General features: G+C 39.3%; 1 protein-coding gene across 1 annotated transcript in view; it reads left to right on the top strand.

Annotated features, from left to right (window-relative positions):
* Positions 1–17,211, top strand: part of LOC147111830 (uncharacterized) — a 340,177-nt gene extending 322,966 nt beyond the window's left edge. Inside the window, exons 4-6 of the mRNA XM_085999107.1 lie at positions 2,943–3,000; positions 6,140–6,260; positions 8,680–17,211. Coding sequence (XP_085855233.1) covers positions 2,943–3,000; positions 6,140–6,260; positions 8,680–16,328 — 7,828 coding nt within the window. The 3' untranslated portion in view covers positions 16,329–17,211. The remainder of the gene's footprint in view (positions 1–2,942; positions 3,001–6,139; positions 6,261–8,679) is intronic.
* Positions 17,212–19,107: the final 1,896 nt, after the last annotated feature.

Raw genomic sequence — 19,107 nt, 5'->3', positions numbered from 1 at the left:
GAGCCGAGAACAGATCCTGTACGGAGAGGAGGTTCCTGACACGTGCTCGACCAACCTTCCACTTTGCTGGTCGTTGCAGCCCAGAGCTTCGCGCACACATGGCACTCTGGACTGGGCCTCACTGGTAAAGGTCTAAAGTCACATTACAGGCCCGTAGTTTTATATTTGTTTTCTTGAAGGGAAGATTTAGAAACTACAAAGCAGCTTTGTATAGATTAGTCATGCAAGATTTCTGTAGTAGAATTTGACCAAATTCAGATACCTTTGTGACAATGCCAAAAAGCAAATACATATTGTTTTTATTATTACTAATACATTGTAGCACCCTTGGAGGTAGTGAAACATGAACCATAAATAGTCCAAACTTGGAAAAATCAAAGTACTTTTGAATTAAACTAAAGCAGATTTAACGTATTTAATTTCAGTTCAGCTCTTGCTCTAAATAATGTTTCTATCTGTGACAATGTAAGTATATAATAATCCTTTAACTATGACTCTAATAATTCATTAACTGACAGATAGTAAATAGGGAATAATTCACTTTAACTAATGGACAATACATATCTATATATTAAATTCAATATGTGGGCCACGTGTTTCATTGAAAACTCATAAGTACATGCCATACCTATTACTGCTGCAGGTGGCACTATGATTGACATTTTTTATATTAAAGGTGTCATGATGTGTGAAACATAATGGCCCGGAATTTGCGGTCAGTGGTGAAGTGATGGCACTCGCCGCTGACCTCTAAGAAAGCTGCCCACAAAGATCTAGCGATCTCTGGCATTAATTTCAGCTCTCCTGACGTTAAGTTCATGCTGGCGTCAAGTCTAGGGGCTCTCCAGCATCCAGCAACAGTGAAGTCATCAAGCTGGCTAAGCAGCCAATCACATTGAAGGATTCTCACAGACAGCAAACCAGGAAGTAAAATGCGATGATTTTCCTTCATCTTTTAATCATTTTAGAGAGCAAAATATAGGTTGGGACATAAACATGGAATTAAGGTAGAAGCTGAAATATCCTAAACAAACTTTAAAAGAAATTTTTTTAAAATTATATATTAAAAACCATGGAATTTTAAAAATTTGACATTCACAAATATAAAATTAGTTTCAGGGCCAGAACAGTTGTTCAGCAATAATTATGAATCAATACGCCATTTAAAAAAAAAAAAAGTTACACCTCATTCAACAAGGCAAAACTTTTGTGTTTTTTTAAGAGCGATATTTCAGGGTAAAAGCTTAGGTTCTCATCAGTTCAGTGATTTCTCAAAGATTGCCGGCTCCAGGGAGTTCAACAGCGCACCCTATGGAGAAACGTAGAATCACTGACGGCAACTTCTGGATTTCCATGTTTATGTGCGCATGCTCTATCTCCAGAAATTGCTGTCAGTTTCAGAGGGGTATTGACAGCGGATGCTGACAGTTTTGCTGTCATTACCACCGCAAAGTCCGGGCCAACAACTGTTATTTTACACTGAGACTATATCACCCTATGTGTAACCTGGCTACTGGATTCCCATAAATGCCTTTTTTCCTCGCAATGGAAATTTTTAATGTCAAAAATATGGAAACAAGTTTTAAAAATTGCATATTTCAGAATAACATTATTAAACTTTTCCATTTTATTGTCTTTTAATGCTTTCATTAAAGTTTTTATTTGAAGGCCTCAGCCTCTCCAAAGGCCTGGGCTTGGAGTTGATATTTTTGCCCAGAGCTGTGATATCATTGGATTATTCAGTGTACCTAATTTCCCAGGTTGCATCAATACCATTCAGTCAACTATACTGAGGAATATTTTCCCTTTAGCTTCTGGAAGTTTCTGCCTAAAAGTTTTTCAAAATTATTTTAAAAGCCAGAAGTCAAATTTCAAAAACTTTACTGAAGTAAAATTAATTGTGAATGACTGACTTTAGTTTAAAAAAAAAGGGAATGTGTATGTCTGTGATTGTGAGAAAATATCACGGTCTGATTACACGCCAGTTGTAGCTTTTGTGTTCCATCAACATTACAACTTGAGAGATGGGCAAGGGGAGGGGTGAGTCTTCATTTAATGTTACTTCTATTTTTTTTGAAACACCAATTGAATTTTGAAGCCTACTAATTATCTGCACCCTTGTTTTGTTGACATGTTAATGCTAATCGCTTATACCTATGATACAAATTCTAATTTCTAAAGGGAGAGAGGGCGATAAAGACCCAATTAAGATAAAGGCAGAAAGGCAATTTCTTTCCTCATTCTAATTTGATTTTTTTCTTAAGTAGAATTTTGAAAGCAAAGGAAGGGAAACGGATAAGGAGGATAGAATTGCGAGGGAGTCTCTGGCTGGTCACTATCTGCCTTAGTGGGAGAGAGTGGAAGGAGGGTTGAGTCAGGTGAGTGACAGTGGAGCAAGGGCAAGGATAGAGTTGAATTGATAGTTCAAATGGGGAAGGATACGAGTGTGGAGGTGGCAGGAAAGGGAATGTGTAGTGGGATGGTGAAGGGGCAGGGGATACAATGAGAACTGGGATAAGGAGATGAGAAGGGTGGCACTGAGGGCCACATTTTCTCCATAAACTCCAACCCAAATGCAGCCTACAGCAAGTGGTGACGTTATTTTCCCATGAGCATCACTATACCACAGGAGATCAACGAGTGGATACAAGAGATCCCATGGCACTATTTGAAGAAAAGCAGGGGAGTTCCCCCCTCCTCTTGCTGGCTATCATTTAACCCTTACCAAACACCAACAAAACAGATTAATTGGTCATTTATTCAATTTGTTGTTTGTGAATCTTGCATTCTGCAAATTGGCTGCCACATTTGCCTACATAAAAACAGTGACCACACTTCAAAATTAATTCATTGGCTGTAAAGTGCTTTGGGACATCCTAAGGATGTGAAAGATGTTATATAAACACAAGTTTGTTCTTAATCTATAATATTTATTTTGATAGGTGCCGTAACTACAATTTATTGCAATTGGAATCACCAGACATGTTTCAGCAATTCCAGGTAAGTGTTTCATTAATATATTTTAAATAAGCAGGGCAAGCACCAGACCACAGTGAACCTTGTTTAAATTCCACCTTGGTGAGACCCAGTTTTTACAGAGACATTGGGGGAGAAATTCATTATAGCCCGGTTTGAGGCGCTAACTTGTAAAAGTTGAGAAAATTAGTGGCAGGCGCTAATGTTTGTAAACTTTTTAAAAATTCGGTTTTGCGCTCCAGGAAGGAAGTGGAGCGCTAAATCAAACTCTCCACTTCCTCCTTGGAGCGCAGTTGGCAGCAGGCGGGGCCGTGCAGCGCTGCCGCGTTCAAAGGCTCCTTCCCTCCCTTAAAGGGAAGAGCCATCGCTGCAGGCTCTGCAATATAAAAAAAATACCTACCTGGACCGCCAAGGCAGCCGCGATCCCGCGCGATCAGCCTGACACTCGAGCAGAGTGCCGGGCTGATCGATCGAAGGCAGGAACCAGCGCAAAAAAACTACAACAAGAAAGGTAAGTTTTATTTTTTACTTACCTCGGCCATCTCGCCTTTAATCATCGCCCCCGACGCGGCCGGCCTGCGCACCTCCTACAGCTGTCGGTGTTTTCAACCGGCGCTGCTGCAGGGGACGGAAGTCAATTTTGGGTCCAGGGCGCTACCAGGGCGATGTGCACGGCGATGGAGTCACTATCTCCTGGTGAAGGAGATCAGGGTGCAATGCTGTAGCGCCGCCGCAATATGGCGGGAGTCGATGTCCGTGCCGCACCCGGTCACAAAGCCATTTGTGCAGGAGGTGCAAAGGCACCCAATTTCGCCCCCATTTTATGGAATTAATCTCCACCCATAATTGAACATTTCCATTGGACTGCTACTAAACAATTAAGGGCAAAAATTACATGAATTGGGGGGGTACAATTAGGCAATAATTCCAGACAGAATCTGGGTCCACCAGGTTTTCACCTATCTAAACTTGTCTGACAGATTGCCCTGCTGTGGAAGGGGGTAACTTTCTGCTCTCCCCTAATATGTTGGAAAACAATATTGAGGCTATGTCTTTGGGTGGTGTTTCAAGCCTCCCCGGGAATTCCACACAACTCTTCCTTTAGGCCCAGTGTCACCTAAGCCAAGCAGTCATAGATCCCTTTTTGAACCTAGTGAAGGCCCCAAGACTAAAAAACACAAAGGTAATCAACCTCGGAGCGGTCAATTATCTTAATACAGAGCGAAGATGTTTTTTTTAAGTTTTGCCCTTGGCCTTTTGGACTGATAGGGTGCTGCTCCGAGTTTCTGGTTGGGCTAATTTACATGCACAGGAGTCTGCCCCAACTATTGAAGTAATCCCATCCCCAGGATTAGGAATCGGATTAGCAGCAGGTTAAAGTATCCATCCAGTCACACTTCGAGCAGGCACAATGGAATTTCTGTCCTTTTTAATGCTACCAAAATTGGAAGCCTCAAATTTACTGAGTGATTAAAACTTTAAGTACATATAAATGTAAAATCTGGAATGAAAGAAGACCAATGATATGAACATGTGCAATTAGTAATGACATGGACTCCCTGTGTAATTTGTTTAACCTACTGAGGAAGATTAAAAAGCCATAGGTAGCACTTTCAAGTAGATAAATGTCTGCAAATTTCCTCCCTGATCCCGAAAGCAATTGAGTGGAAAACTCTAGGAAGTCAATCTAATATTATTCAACTCAACATGTTGCATTCCACAAATAACATTCTTGTGGTCAGGTTGGGACTGGAGCCTTGTATTCCATAGATTATTTGCTTACCTATGCTGAGACAACCTCTAACCTTTAATACAGGAAACTTTCTGGTATCTGGCACTGACGGGACCGAGCTGGTGCCGTTAGATCAAAACTGCCGTATAAACCAGCGGCAATGTTAAAACATACAGAGCTTTTCAGCTCCGTGAGAATCAACAAACCCTGTTGATTAGCAACAGCTTCAAAACAGTCGGCTGCAACTGCAAGCGTCTCTAGCTGAAGCTGTTGCTTTGCTACAGACCTTGCAGAGCCTGATTGGGGAAAAATAAAAAGCAACGAGAAGTAAAAAAAACTTATAGAAAACGGCTCCTGAATTTTGCCGGTAGATAGAGCTTTTTAAACGAAAGTTTCTTGTACCTTTTGTAACCGGGTATCCATGCAACTCCATATAAGAGTCAATCAGTGAACACATTTACTATCCTGTGATTGCGGGGGGGGAACTGAGCAATGCCCTTCACTTTGGCGAAATATCATACCCGTCTTTGATATCAGTCACAGAGAAGGATTGCATTTAGGAATTCTTAAAACCCTAACCTCAAAGATTCAATAAATAAAGTCTCTTAATTTTTTAAACAACAGTGTTAAACAGCATGGGCCCAGAATCGGGGCTGCGCACCCCAACCGAAAGGGCTGAGGCCAGCCTGAAATTGGTCCTAGGGCCTCATTAAAAAAAATCTGTGAGCAGCTGTCGCAATTCCACAGGCAGCTTGCGCATTTACATAGAAGAATATCGGCCCGCTTGCCTTGCCAGCAGCTGCCTAAAGGTAAATCTCGGTAAGGGGGTTGGAGCAGATGGGGGGGACGATTGTGATGACTAGAGTTGGGGGGAGTAGTCCTGCTCCTCTTAGCTGCACAGGGAGGTTTTTACAACAAAACATTACTCAAAAACTTAACCTTAGCAGGCCCAGTACGTGCCCTGTTCATCGATGCCAAAATTCTGTGAGGGGACTTAAAACCGGTGTTAGGCCACTCATTTACATATTAACGCCTGTTTTAGGCAGCCACCAGGGACAATGGCCCAACTCAATTTTGGGTTGACTGTTTTTCAAGCATTCTAAAATTGGGCCTCATTGCACCCATTTTACACCCATAAAATGGGCACAATGAGGTCCAATTTCCTATCCCATATCTTTTACTAAGGAGGATGACTAATAAAAGAAAAAAGTTAACTTTCAATAATTTAGCTGTGGTATTGAATAAAAGAACAAAGTATAGAAACTTAGGAGTATATTATGGTCTTTAAAAACATATGTGCTGTGTTATAAGCTGTCTATATAGTCTCCCTTCAGGGTATATATAGTCTCCCTTCAGGGTATTAATTCTATCACTTAAACTGTAAACTCCATGAATAAACAGCATTAACTAAGAGAATGTAATTTACCTCAGGTACAGTTGAAAGCAGCAGCGGTCCCCCGTGTTGAAAGAAAAATATTTGTGTACCGTGACATTAGTAAACAAAAACTTTCTAAAGAACACCCTAAAGTCCTGGAAACAAAGACCACCCGTGGTAAGTAAACAGCAGTTACAATATTTTAAACTTCATAAAAATAAATTTTCTATGTATCTAGGACACACATTATTCATCAGCCAAGAAGGTGAAGAGATGTACTGTTCTAAGGCATCTGCCAATACCAATCTTGCTTGCAGTATTTTGCAAAGCATACTTGTGTACTGTTTTGTCTTTATGTAGATAAATATATGATGTATTTTGTTCTCTGCAGTTCCTGTGCATACTTATTCTTCCTCCTAAGTAAAGAAATTAAGGATAGTATTCGACTAAAAACAAGGGCATATAAGGTAGCCAAATCTAGTGGGAGGATAGAGGATTGGGAAAACTTTAAAAGACAGCAAAAAATAACAAAAAGATTGATTAAGAAAGGGAAGATAGATTATGAAAGTAAATTAGCAAAAAATATAAAAACAGATAGTAAGAGTTTTTATAGTTATATAAAAAGAAAAAGGGTGGCTAAAGTAAATGTTGGTCCCTTAGAGGATGAGACCGGGAAATTAATGGTGGGAAATATGGAGATGGCAAAAACACTGAATGAATATTTTGTATCAGTCTTTACAGTAGAGGACACTAAGAATATCCCAACACTGGACAAACCGGGGGCTATGGAGGGGAGGAGCTAAACACGATTAAAATCACTAAGGAAGTGGTACTCGGTAAAATAATGGGACTCAAGGCGAATAAATCACCTGGACCTGATGGCTTACATCCTAGGGTCTTGAGGGAAGTGGCGGTAGGGATTGTGGATGCATTAGTAATAATTTTCCAAAACTCCCTGGACTCAGCAAAGGTCCTGGCAGACTGGAAAACTGCTAATGTAACACCCTTATTTAAAAAGGGCAGTAGACAAAAGGCTGGAAACTATAGCCTAACATCTGTGGTAGGTAAAATTTTGGAGTCCATTATTAAGGAGACAGTAACAGGACATTTGGATAATCATAATTTAATAGGACAAAGTCAGCATGGTTTTATGAAGGGGAAGTCATGTTTGACAAATTTGCTGGAGTTCTTTGAGGAAGTAACATATAGGGTGGATAAAGGGGAACCAGTGGACGTAGTGTATTTAGACTTCCAAAAGGCATTTGACAAGGTGCCACACAAGATTATTGCTTAAGATAAAAAATCACGGGATTGGGGGTAATATTCTGGCATGGATAGAGGATTGGCTATCTAACAGAAAGCAGAGAGTTGGGATAAATGGATCATTCTCAGACTGGCAATCAGTAACTAGTGGTGTTCCGCAGGGGTCAGTGCTGGGTCCCCAACTCTTTACAATCTATATTAACGATTTGGAGGAGGGAACCGAGTGTAACATATCAAAGTTTGCAGATGATACTAAGATGGGAGGGAAAGTAGTGAGTGAGGAGGACATAAAAAACCTGCAAGGGGACATAGACAGGCTAAGTAAGTGGGCAGAGATTTGGCAGATGGAATACAATACTGGAAAGTGTGAGGTTATGCACTTTGGCAGGAAAAATCGTAGAGCAAGTTATTATCTTAATGGCAAGAAACTGGAAAGTACTGAAGTACAAAGGGATCTGGGGGTCCTGGTGCACGAAACTCAAAAGGTTAGTATGCAGGTGCAGCAAGTGATTAAGAAGGCCAATGGAATGTTGGCTTTCATTGCTAGGGGGATAGAATGTAAAAATAGGGAGGTATTGCTTCAGTTGTACAAGGTATTGGTGAGACCGCACCTGGAATACTGCATACAGTTTTGGTGTCCATACTTAAGAAAAGACATACTTGCTCTCGAGTCAGTACAAAGAAGGTTCACTCGGTTAATCCCGGGGATGAGGGGATGGACATATGAGGAGAGGTTGAGTAGATTGGGGCTCTACTCATTGGAGTTCAGAAGAATGAGAGGCGATCTTATTGAAACATATAAGATTGTGAAGGGGTTGGATCGGGTGGATGCGGGGAGGATGTTCCCGATGATGGGTGAAACTAGAACTAGGGGGCATAGTCTTAGAATAAGGGGCTGCTCTTTCAAAACTGAGATGAGGAGGAACTACTTCACTCAGAGGGTGGTAGGTCCATGGAATATGCTGCCCCAAAAAGCTGTAGAAGCTACATCATTACATAAATTTAAAACAGAAATAGACAGTTTCCTAGAAGTAAAGGGAATTAAGGGTTACGGGGAGCGGGCAGGAATTTGGACATGAGTCTAGGTTCGGATCGGTCATGGCCCTGTGGGTAGCGGAGCGGGCCCAGGGGCCCATGTAGCCTGATCCTGCTCCTATTTCGTGTGTCTAATTCTGTTAGATTCAGGAGATGGTTCTGTGATAGTAGATTGGCGGTTAGGATCAGATCAGCCATGATCTTATTAAATGGCGGAGCAGGCTCGAGGGGCCGATTGGCCTACTCCTGCTCCTATTTCTTATGTTCCTTCTTAATGCTTTTTTTGATCATTTTGTAGTTGCTATGGATGAACATGAAAAGATCTTGGGAACAGAAGATTTAAGCAATTCTGGATTGCGAAAAAAAATCACAGATGAGGAAGATGTTAAAAATTATAACTACCATGGCCTAGTGAGAATAAACAGAAATGACAATAAAATGAACACTTTGCTGAATACTTCTGAGTTAAGTGAAAACACTGGGATACAGTCAGTGCCAGTTGGGTGCAACATTGAAAATGTGAGGCACACTCCTCTGTCGAACAATGTTCATGCTATTGAGCAACAAGGAAATGACTGTACTTGTGTTGAAGCAGGTCAATACAAAACTGACAATGCAATATTATCAAGTCCAACATGTGGCCTACAGTCTTCCATTATTGAGCCTAAAAATATGTTTCAAAATCATCTAATAAACTGTGCTGATGACATTCCGATAAGAACACATACTGATGGTTATTTGTCAGACAGCAAAAGTGAAACCGCCAGAACATCATCACTTGATCTGCTAACTGAATCGCAGTCTCTTCCAATTGTTGCTGGTAGCAACAAAAATAGGCAGCAAAGTTACTCATCAAACAATATTTGTGTCCCTTCACAAAGAGATGTAGGTTGTTCACAAAGCAACAGCGAGTCTTCATCATTCACCTCCATGACTGGACCAAGAAGTCTTAATGTTGGCAACAAAAATGTGCTTCGACGGTATTTGTCGGCTAGTTTACTCAACACTTCACAAGAAAGTGGCAGTGCTGTTTTTTTACAAGACAGTAAATCAAAAGCCATCCCTACAGTTTCATCACCTGTTCCAGTACGTACTCACCACACTCCTCTACTTTCTATATATACTACCACCAGGTGCAAAATTGAATCACAAAATTGTGATAACGTCATTTCCCAAAGAGGCAGCATCAGTGATTCTTTACAAATCAGTCAACTTAAACCCAATACTTCACTTTCATTGCCAGATCCAATGTATAAACCAAGGACTGCTTCATATATCACAATCGGTAGCAAAAATAAGCAGCAATATTCTGGGTCAGACAACACTAACATTGCTACAGAAAGAAAATGTAATGATCATTTACAAAACTGTAGGGATGGAAGAGAAAGAACCCTTTTGTTTACAGACGCAGAGAAAGAAAACTCTTCAATCGCATGGAGTAAAACCAGAATGGAAACTGCCACATCAAGGGATGTTGACGTCCCTTTGCCAGAAAGTGAAAATAACAACTGGAAACAAAATTGCGAAGATGAGAGAAGAAGCATGTCTTTATTGCCAACCCAGCGAATTGGTTCACAGCTTCCTACATGTGTAACAGCATGCATGGACAATAATGTGTTACAGACTTGTGCACCAAACAGAACAGCTACTGCCTTGCACTCAGGTGATGATGGTTATTTACAAAAAGTTAAACATGAAACAGGTCATGAACTTTCAGCAGATCCAAAAACTGCACCACAATGTCTAACAAATATAATTTATTACAACAGTGCAAGACCGAGTAATCCTCCAAAAACTGATGCTGTCACCTTAGAAAGTGTGAATAATGACTCGTTACAAAATGAAGAATCAGAAACAAGTAATGCAATAGGAATGACTAGGACACAATCTCCAAACTTTGCTTACAAACCAGTTGCTTCCCAAAGTCCATCATCAAACAGCAACAGCCTTAATTTGGTTAGAAATTCTATACAAAACTACAAACCGGCATCTGCCATTACACTATCAACAGATCAAATGCTCAGCTACAAGTTTCCTAAACCATACAGCTACAAATCCCAGTTACTGGGTCATTCAGCAAAGAGTACTTGCATAACTGCAGATCAAACAGGTAACGTGTATAAATCTGACCCTAACTGTGTACTTCCATTATCAGACTCAACAGAAGCAATTCCTTCGGATACCAAAAACGGTATGAAAAGTACTTTACAGAATTGGCCATCACACACAGTCAGTAGCACTTTACCTGAAATACCCAGTGTTGATAACATACAAAACTATAAATCTGAAATGACCAGCACACCATCATCAGGTGTAGTGATGCCAAACTGGTCTACAGATTACATACATACCAACAAAGGCAAGTCAACAGAAAACTACCCAAACAGTGGAAACCATAATAATGCACAGAAAAACAAATCTGAAACATTACCAGAAACAGTAACTGATCAACTGTCTTCTACAACTATCACACATGTAAACCAAGATACTTCATTGACATATTCCTCACTCACTGGAGGCAATGAATATTTACCAAAGGCTAAATCTGAAACCAATTGTAAACTTTCAACACAGGACTCACTGACTGGCCAAGAGTCTCTTACAAATTTCATAGCCAGCAATCAAGAGATGTCATTGACTCATTTTCCACTCAGTGATAATATCACTATGGGTCCAGGAACTATTAAGAATGCAGAAATTTACCAATCTGAAAAAAATGTTCAAATTTCATCACAAGATACACTGACGGGCCAACAGTCTGCTACAAATACTCACAGCAATATAGACAAGTTACTGATTCATTCCCCAGTGAAATCAGCTGTGATCAAGAATTTAGAAAATGACCAATCTGAAAACTACAGAGTACTTTCATTACCAGGAACAACAATTAGCTCAAAGACTCCTTCCGATATTATACATAGTATCAAAAGCACATTTCAGAATTGGGAACAGAACACTGTTACTAAAGATTACAAACAACCGGATAAATCTAAGATTGATGTTGCCCTTTCTGTACTGGATCCAGTTTCTAACCAGTTGTTCCTTACAGATAATACATATTGCAATGAACACAAGCCACTGAGTCATTCTCTACACAGTGCTGATCTCACTGGGAACAGAAAAAGTCTTGGCTCTTTGCAAAATCGCAAATCTGAAATCAACACTGCAATTGTGTCAAATAAAATGACTCAACTGTCTCCTATGAATATCATATACAACAAAGACAAGCAACTGAATTATTTGCCAAATGCTGCTGATATAAAGAGAGAAGTTAAAGATCTTGCACAGCAGGACAAATCTGAAACTACTTATGCATCTTCACCCCTGGATCCAGTGCCCAGCCAGCTGTCTCCTGTAAATATAACACACAGCAATAGATCTGAGTCACTGAGTTACTCACTCAACAATTCTGCTTTCACTGCGGATACTGGATTTAATAAGCATTTGCAAAAGGACAACCCAGAAATCAGCAGTGTCGGTCCTTCAACAGACCCACTGAACAGTGGTGCTGACACTGTGGAATATTTACAAAAGGATAAATCTGAATTCAGTGGTATAGATCCATCATTAGATCTGCTGGTTGTCCAACAATCTCCTACAGCTATCACCGATATAAAGAAAAATACACTGCAGCATTATTCAAGAAGTGTAACTGACATCTGTTGTGATGAAGGGCCTTGTGATCGATTCAAATCTGACTGTTTCGGTAAAACAAATAGTGCATCCTCATCACCACCTGGAATGACCAGTCAGTGGCTCACTTCAAATATCATACATAACAACCAAAACAAGCCACTGATTCATCCTTTACTCAGCAAGGACATCTATGTGGACAGAGAAGGCAATGAGTATTTAAAAAAGAACAAATCTGAAAGCCATGGAATAGATCCATTACCAGAAATATTAACTGGCTTACAGACCACTCCAGCTATCACAGATATAAAGAAAGGTACATTGCAGAATGATTCATCAAAGGTAACTGAAATTGCTCATGATCAGAAATCCTGTGATATATTTACCTTTAAAATACTGCATAAAACAAACAGTGTACCCTTATCATCACCTTCAGTGACGAGTCAGTGGTTCCCTACAATTGTTGCACACAACAACAAAGGCCATTCACAGCCTCATTCCCCACTTAGTGGAGATGACACGATGAACAGGGGATGTACTGAGCATTTACAAAAGGACAGCAGTGAACTTACAACACCAGGTTCATTGACTGACCAACAGTCTCCTACAAATATCACACACAACAACATAAACAAGTCACTCGCTCATTCCCCATTCATTGATGACATCTCTGTGGTTCCAGGAGGTGTCAAAAATGTGGAAAATTACCAATCAGAAAACCGTGGTGCAATTTCACCCGGTACAGTGACTGGCCAGAGGACGCCAGCAAATATTACACCTTGCAGGAAAAATACTCTGCAGAATTTGCCCCCAAATAATGGTGACATCACTTTGGATAGAAGAATCAGTAAAGATAATGTACAAGACAAATCAGAGACTACCTATATATCTTCAGCATTGGATTTGGTGATTGGGCAACAGTTTCCAACAAATATCCCACACAGGAGTAAATATGAGTCGCTGAATTATTCACCAAACAATCTAGCCATCACTGTGGACAGAGGAGGCAATGAGTATCTGCAAAAGGACAACACTGGACCTATACTGCCTGATTCATTGACTGACCAACAGTCTCCTACAAATATCATACACAACAAAGTCAAGCCGCTGACCCATTTCCCATTCAGTGATGACACCATTCTAGGTCCAGGAGGTATCCAGAATGTAAAAAATTACCAGTTTGAAAAAAGCAGTCCAGCTTCATCACAAGATGCACTAACTGGCCAACAGACTCTTACAAATACTCACAGCAACACAGACAAGTCATTGACTCTTTCTTTGAAGAGTGGTGACATAGAGGTTAATGAGAATTTACAAAAGTACAAACCTCAAATCCACAGTGTCATTCCACCAGTATATCCATCCACTCACCATCACTCGGCTGCAAGTGTTACAGACATGAAGAAGAAAGCATTGCAGCATCATACAACAAAGGTAACAGACATCTACCATTATAAGAGACCTTGTGATCGATTCAAATTAAACGTTTTGCATGAAACTAAGAGTGTGTCCTCATCATCACCTGCAGTGACCAGCCGGTGGCTCCCTGAAAATATCTCGCACAGCAATCGAGACAAATCAAAAACTCTTTCCCTGATCAGGGATGACATCAGTCTGTTGGTAGGCAGCAAAAATGTAGAAAAATACCAATCTGAAAAAAACAGTGCGGTTTCATCAACAGATAAATTGGATGGACAGAGGACGCATACAAATACCACACCAGGCAGGAAAAATACATTACAGAAATGCCCCCCAAATATTGATGGCATCACGGTGGACAGAGGAGTTAATATTTGTGATGTACAAGATAAATGTGAGACTAAGTGTATGCCTTCACCACTGAATCCAGTAACCAGCCACTTGTCTCTTATAGGCAATGAACACAAGCCACTAAGTCATTTCTTAAACAGTGCTGATGTCACTGTGCACAGAGAAAGTCCTGACTCTTTGGAAAAGAGCGAACATGAAACTAAAAGTGCTCTTTTATCAGGAGATAAAGTAACTCAACAAAAATCTCCTATAGGTACAACACACAGCAACAAGGACAAGCCACTGAGTCATTCATCAGTCAGTACTGATGTCGTTATGAGCAAAATAATTAATAAAGATTATAATCAGGACAAATTTAAGAAAAGTCACATACTTCCAGCACTGGATCGAGTGACCAGCCAACGGCCTTCTATTAATATCACACACAGCAGTAATTTTAAGGCACAGAGTTATTCACTCAACAGTGCTACTGTCACTGCAGATACTGGAGTCAACAAAGATTTACAAAAGAACACACCAGAAACTAACAAAATTCCAACAGTAGATTCACTAACTAACATACAGTCCATTACAGATATAAAGAAAAATACCAGGCAGAATTATTCAGCACAAGTTACTGAAATCTATCGTGATAAAATACCTTATGAAAGGTTGAACTTTAAAGTTTTGCATAAAACAAATAGTGCACCCTCATCACCGCCTAAGGCGGCCACTCAATGGCTCACTACTAATATCACACACAGCAACCAAGTCAAGTCACCAACTCATTCCATACTGAGTGGAGAAATGATAATGAACAGAAGAAATAATCGTATACAAAAGAACAAATCTGAAAGCAACAATGAATTTTCATTATCAGCTTCACTGGCTGGCCAGCAGTCTCCTGCAAATATCATAAAAAGTAATCAAACCAAGTCACTGTTTGATTCTCCAAAAAGAGGTGACTTTGTAATGGACACAGCAGATATCAAGAATGTAGAAAATAGCCAGTCTGAAAACAACAGAGGAATTTCATTCCAGACACGAATTGGCCCAGGTTCTTCTACTGACATTACATATGGCAAGAATACGAAGTTTCAGAATTGGTCTCCAAACAGTGATATGTCTTTGAATAGAAGAAGTGGTGTTGTTATGAAACACTATAAATCAGAAACTGACATTACCCTTTCATTATCAGATCTACTGATTGATCAAGTGACTTCTATAGATGTCACATGCAACAAGAAAAGTAAGTATTTGAGAGAGTCGACAAAAAGTGGTGATGTCACTTTGGATAGAGGATATAATGACAATTTTGAACAAATTGATAAGCGTTTAATCAACAGTATTTCTTCTTCACCTGATTCAGCACCTGCTCTTCTGTCTCCTACAAGTATTATACATAACAACAGCAATGTGTTACAGGATCATTCATCAAATAGTGCAGACATCCCTACAGACTATGACAATGCTAAAGAAGATGACAAACTATTCAGATGTAGAAGGAAGTCATTTTGTGGAGAAACGTTTCAAAATAGGATATTGGGAACATGGATGAAAAATACAAATGTTTCTAACATCCTGCAGCGAAGTTCTTCAGTGGAGAACCAAATTGATTCAGATACCACAGAGATTAATAACTTTCGTAATAGGTTAAATGCCTACAGTGATTTTTTTCGATACAGAGGAAGTTCTTCTAGTATTGATGAAGATAATAACTCCCCGGTAAACAATAACTACCAGGCAGGGACAGCCAGATTCTCAAAAGATTACTCCAGTTCTCTGATGCCCAGTCCTCAGAATACACAAAGAAGACATGGTAGTGTCTATAAGGCAAAAAGTTTGAAAGATATTAATTCAGATTGCAACCAGTCCTCTCTCCAAGATTTATTTTCCACAAATATCTTGTATAATTCTAAACTAACTGTTAGAAACAGGCAAATTAACCCCAGTCACAAGTTTTCAAATCGTGTGAAATCCAGCAGACTTTATCGATCTTATTCTGATCTGCTCTGTTCTAATGAGAATGAATCTGACTATAGCAACTGGACTTCATACCGTGGCAGCAAATTTAGTCTGGACAACCATGAGTTAGTAATTGGAAATGAAGACACAAGAAATGTTTCTAAATCAGAAGAGGAAAAGAAAGAAACACACCTAGAGAATATGAAAAGAGTGTTAATAGAAGACAGATTATGGAAACCTGGATATCTTCACAAGGAAGCCTCTTCTCCGAGGAGTGAGGATGTTTTCAATCCACTTGCCAGTGGAGTAAACCAGGATCCAGGGGTGAATGATGATACTGTACAGAATGACGAGTATTTTCCTGTTGACATTAAAATATTCTGGCCCAAGGAAAATCCCACAGATATAATAAGACTATTAAGTTCATCATCTACAGGGAGTAAAATATCAGAGGACAGTCTTTCACCACAGCAACACCGTACACCAGCTGTGATTGACAAACAGGACTTCTCTCGTTACTCGGATACAAACTCAGACACCACTACTGATGATGAGTATTTCTTGGATGACAATGAAACTGCAAAGGAATCTGCATTATAATACTGTTCATGACATATAGGACTGAATGGCAGTGTATTTTATTGATTTGTAACAAATCATGCTTTATGATCTCCTGTTGCTGATGGCCATGGTCGTCCTAATATGTGTTAATATGCTCTCAAATATGACACTAAAATACTTAGTAATATTGATATTATTTGTTCTGTATTTTCAAAATTTATAGTTATCATTGGCAGTTATGTGACGCATTAAAGGGAACTAGCTGTCTTATTGGTAGAAACATTTATATTTTTTACATTTTTGGGAGGGCTTAAATCATACCCATATACTAAATAGTGATGAAAAGTGCATGTTTGGTTGTGGCTCTGTATATTTATTGCAATGTGCACAAAAGGCCATCTACTCAAAGCATAAATAGACAGGATTTGGTTAAAAAATGATAGGTTAACATTTTGGATAAGATCTTTCATCAGATTTCTGTTGCAGCATCACATCTGAAGCATTAACCTATCTTTCTCATATATTGAGGTTGTGCAGTTCCAGTCTTTCTGTTCTCATTTCAGATTTTCAGCTTCTGCAACTTTTCTTTATTATGATTGCAACAAATTCTATGATCTTTTGATGTCTTCAAAATATATTTAATGGACTAGCCAAAACATTTTGCAATAAAACATGCTGCTTGTTTGATCATAGATTTTGCACAGTAAGTATAACCTAATACTGTCAACCAAATAAATGTTAAAATATTCTTCTATTATGCTGCTAATAAAATAGTGCCTTTATTTTTGCATTTGTATAAAATTCCAAGTGTTTGGGCCTTGAACAAAGTACTTGTAGAATTTGTCAGAGAAAGTGTGCACTTCCTTCTTGTGTATTTTCCTATATATGAAATACGCATAAATAAATACTGAAAACAATTAAAGCTTTTTTGTATGTTTAGGCTATGAATGTAATTAAAGGACACACAGCAACTTTAGTAAGTATATAGTACAAGTTTGGGAGATTTTTGTTACATATAAATAATATGAGAAATACAAATTTAGATTTTATTTGTTTAAAATGTCTTGCTTACTAAACTGAGTGAGTGAGTGTGGAGGAGGGCAGAGCGCTGGCCCAGGGAAGGAAGTGAAGTGAAGCTCACCTCAGCAACTGGATTACTTTTGAAGTGTAATCACTGTTGTAATATAGGCAAGTGTGGCAGCCAATTTATGTACAGCAATGTCCCACAAACAGCAATTAAATAAATGACCGGATAATCTGTTTTTAGGTATTGGTATTGGGTCAAAAGATCAGGATAATAAAACAGTTTGGGTGGAGATAAGGAATAATAAGGGGAAAAAAACACTAGTGGGCGTAGTCTATAGGCCTCCGAACAGTTGCAACTCTGTTGGACGGAGTATCAATCAGGAAATAGTTGAGGCTTGTAATAAGGGAACATCTATAATTATGGGGGATTTTAACTGTCATATTAATTGGACAAATCAAATTGGGCAGGGCTGCCTTGAGGATGAGTTCATTGAGTGTATTAGGGATGGGTTTCTTGAGCAGTATGTAACTGAACCGACCAGGGGGCAAGCAACCTTCGATCTGGTCCTGTGTAACGAGACAGGATTAATTAAAGATGTCCTAGTAAAGGATCCCCTTGGAATGAGTGACTATAACATGGTTGAATTCCATATTCAATTAGAGGGTGAGAAGGTTGGATCTCAAACAAGCGTGCTAAGCTAGAATAAAGGAGACTATGAAGGTATGAGAGCGGAATTGAGTAGAGTGGATTGGGAAAATAGATTAAAGAGTAAGACGATACCTGATCAGTGGTGTACATTTAAGGAGTTATTTTACAACTTCCAAAAAATATATATTCCACTGAGAAGAAAAGGGTGTAAAAGAAAAGACAGCCATCCGTGGCTAAGTAAAGAAATTAAGGATAGTATTCGACTAAAAACAAGGGCATATGAGGCAGCCAAATCTAGTGGGAGGATAGAGGATTGGGAAAACTTTAAAAGACAGCAAAAAATAACAAAAAGATTGATTAAGAAAGGGAAGATAGATTATGAAAGTAAATTAGCAAAAAATATAAAAACAGATAGTAAGAGTTTTTATAGTTATATAAAAAGAAAAAGGGTGGCTAAAGTAAATGTTGGTCCCTTAGAGGATGAGACCGGGAAATTAATGGTGGGAAATATGGAGATGGCAAAAACACTGAATGAATATTTTGTATCAGTCTTTACAGTAGAAGACACTAAGAATATCCCAACACTGGACAAACAGGGGGCTATAGGGGGGGAGGAGCTAAACACGATCAAAATCACTAAGGAAGTGGTACTCGGTAAAATAATGGGACTCAAGGCGGATAAATCACCTGGACCTGATGGCTTACATCCTAGGGTCTTGAGGGAAGTGGCGGTAGGGATTGTGGATGCATTAGTAATTTTCCAAAACTCCCTGGACTCAGCAAAGGTCCCAGCAGACTGGAAAACTGCTAATGTAACACCCTTATTTAAAAAGGGCAGTAGACAGAAGGCTGGAAACTATAGACCGGTTAGCCTAACATCTGTGGTAGGTAAAATTTTGGAGTCCATTATTAAGGAGACAGTAACAGGACATTTGGATAATCATAATTTAATAGGACAAAGTCAGCATAGCTTTATGAAGGGGAAGTCATGTTTGACAAATTTGCTGGAGTTCTTTGAGGAAGTAACGTATAGGGTGGATAAAGGGGAACCAGTGGACGTAGTGTATTTAGACTTCCAAAAGGCATTTGACAAGGTGCCACACAAAAGATTATTGCTTAAGATAAAAAATCACGGGATTGGGG

Source organism: Somniosus microcephalus, chromosome 10 (genome assembly GCF_052327205.1).
Source record: "Somniosus microcephalus isolate GS21.2 chromosome 10, FLI_Smic_1.0, whole genome shotgun sequence".
Taxonomy (NCBI): domain Eukaryota; kingdom Metazoa; phylum Chordata; class Chondrichthyes; order Squaliformes; family Somniosidae; genus Somniosus; species Somniosus microcephalus.
The sequence above is the reverse complement of the archived record's forward strand: the minus strand, read 5'-3'. Positions and strand labels throughout refer to the sequence as shown.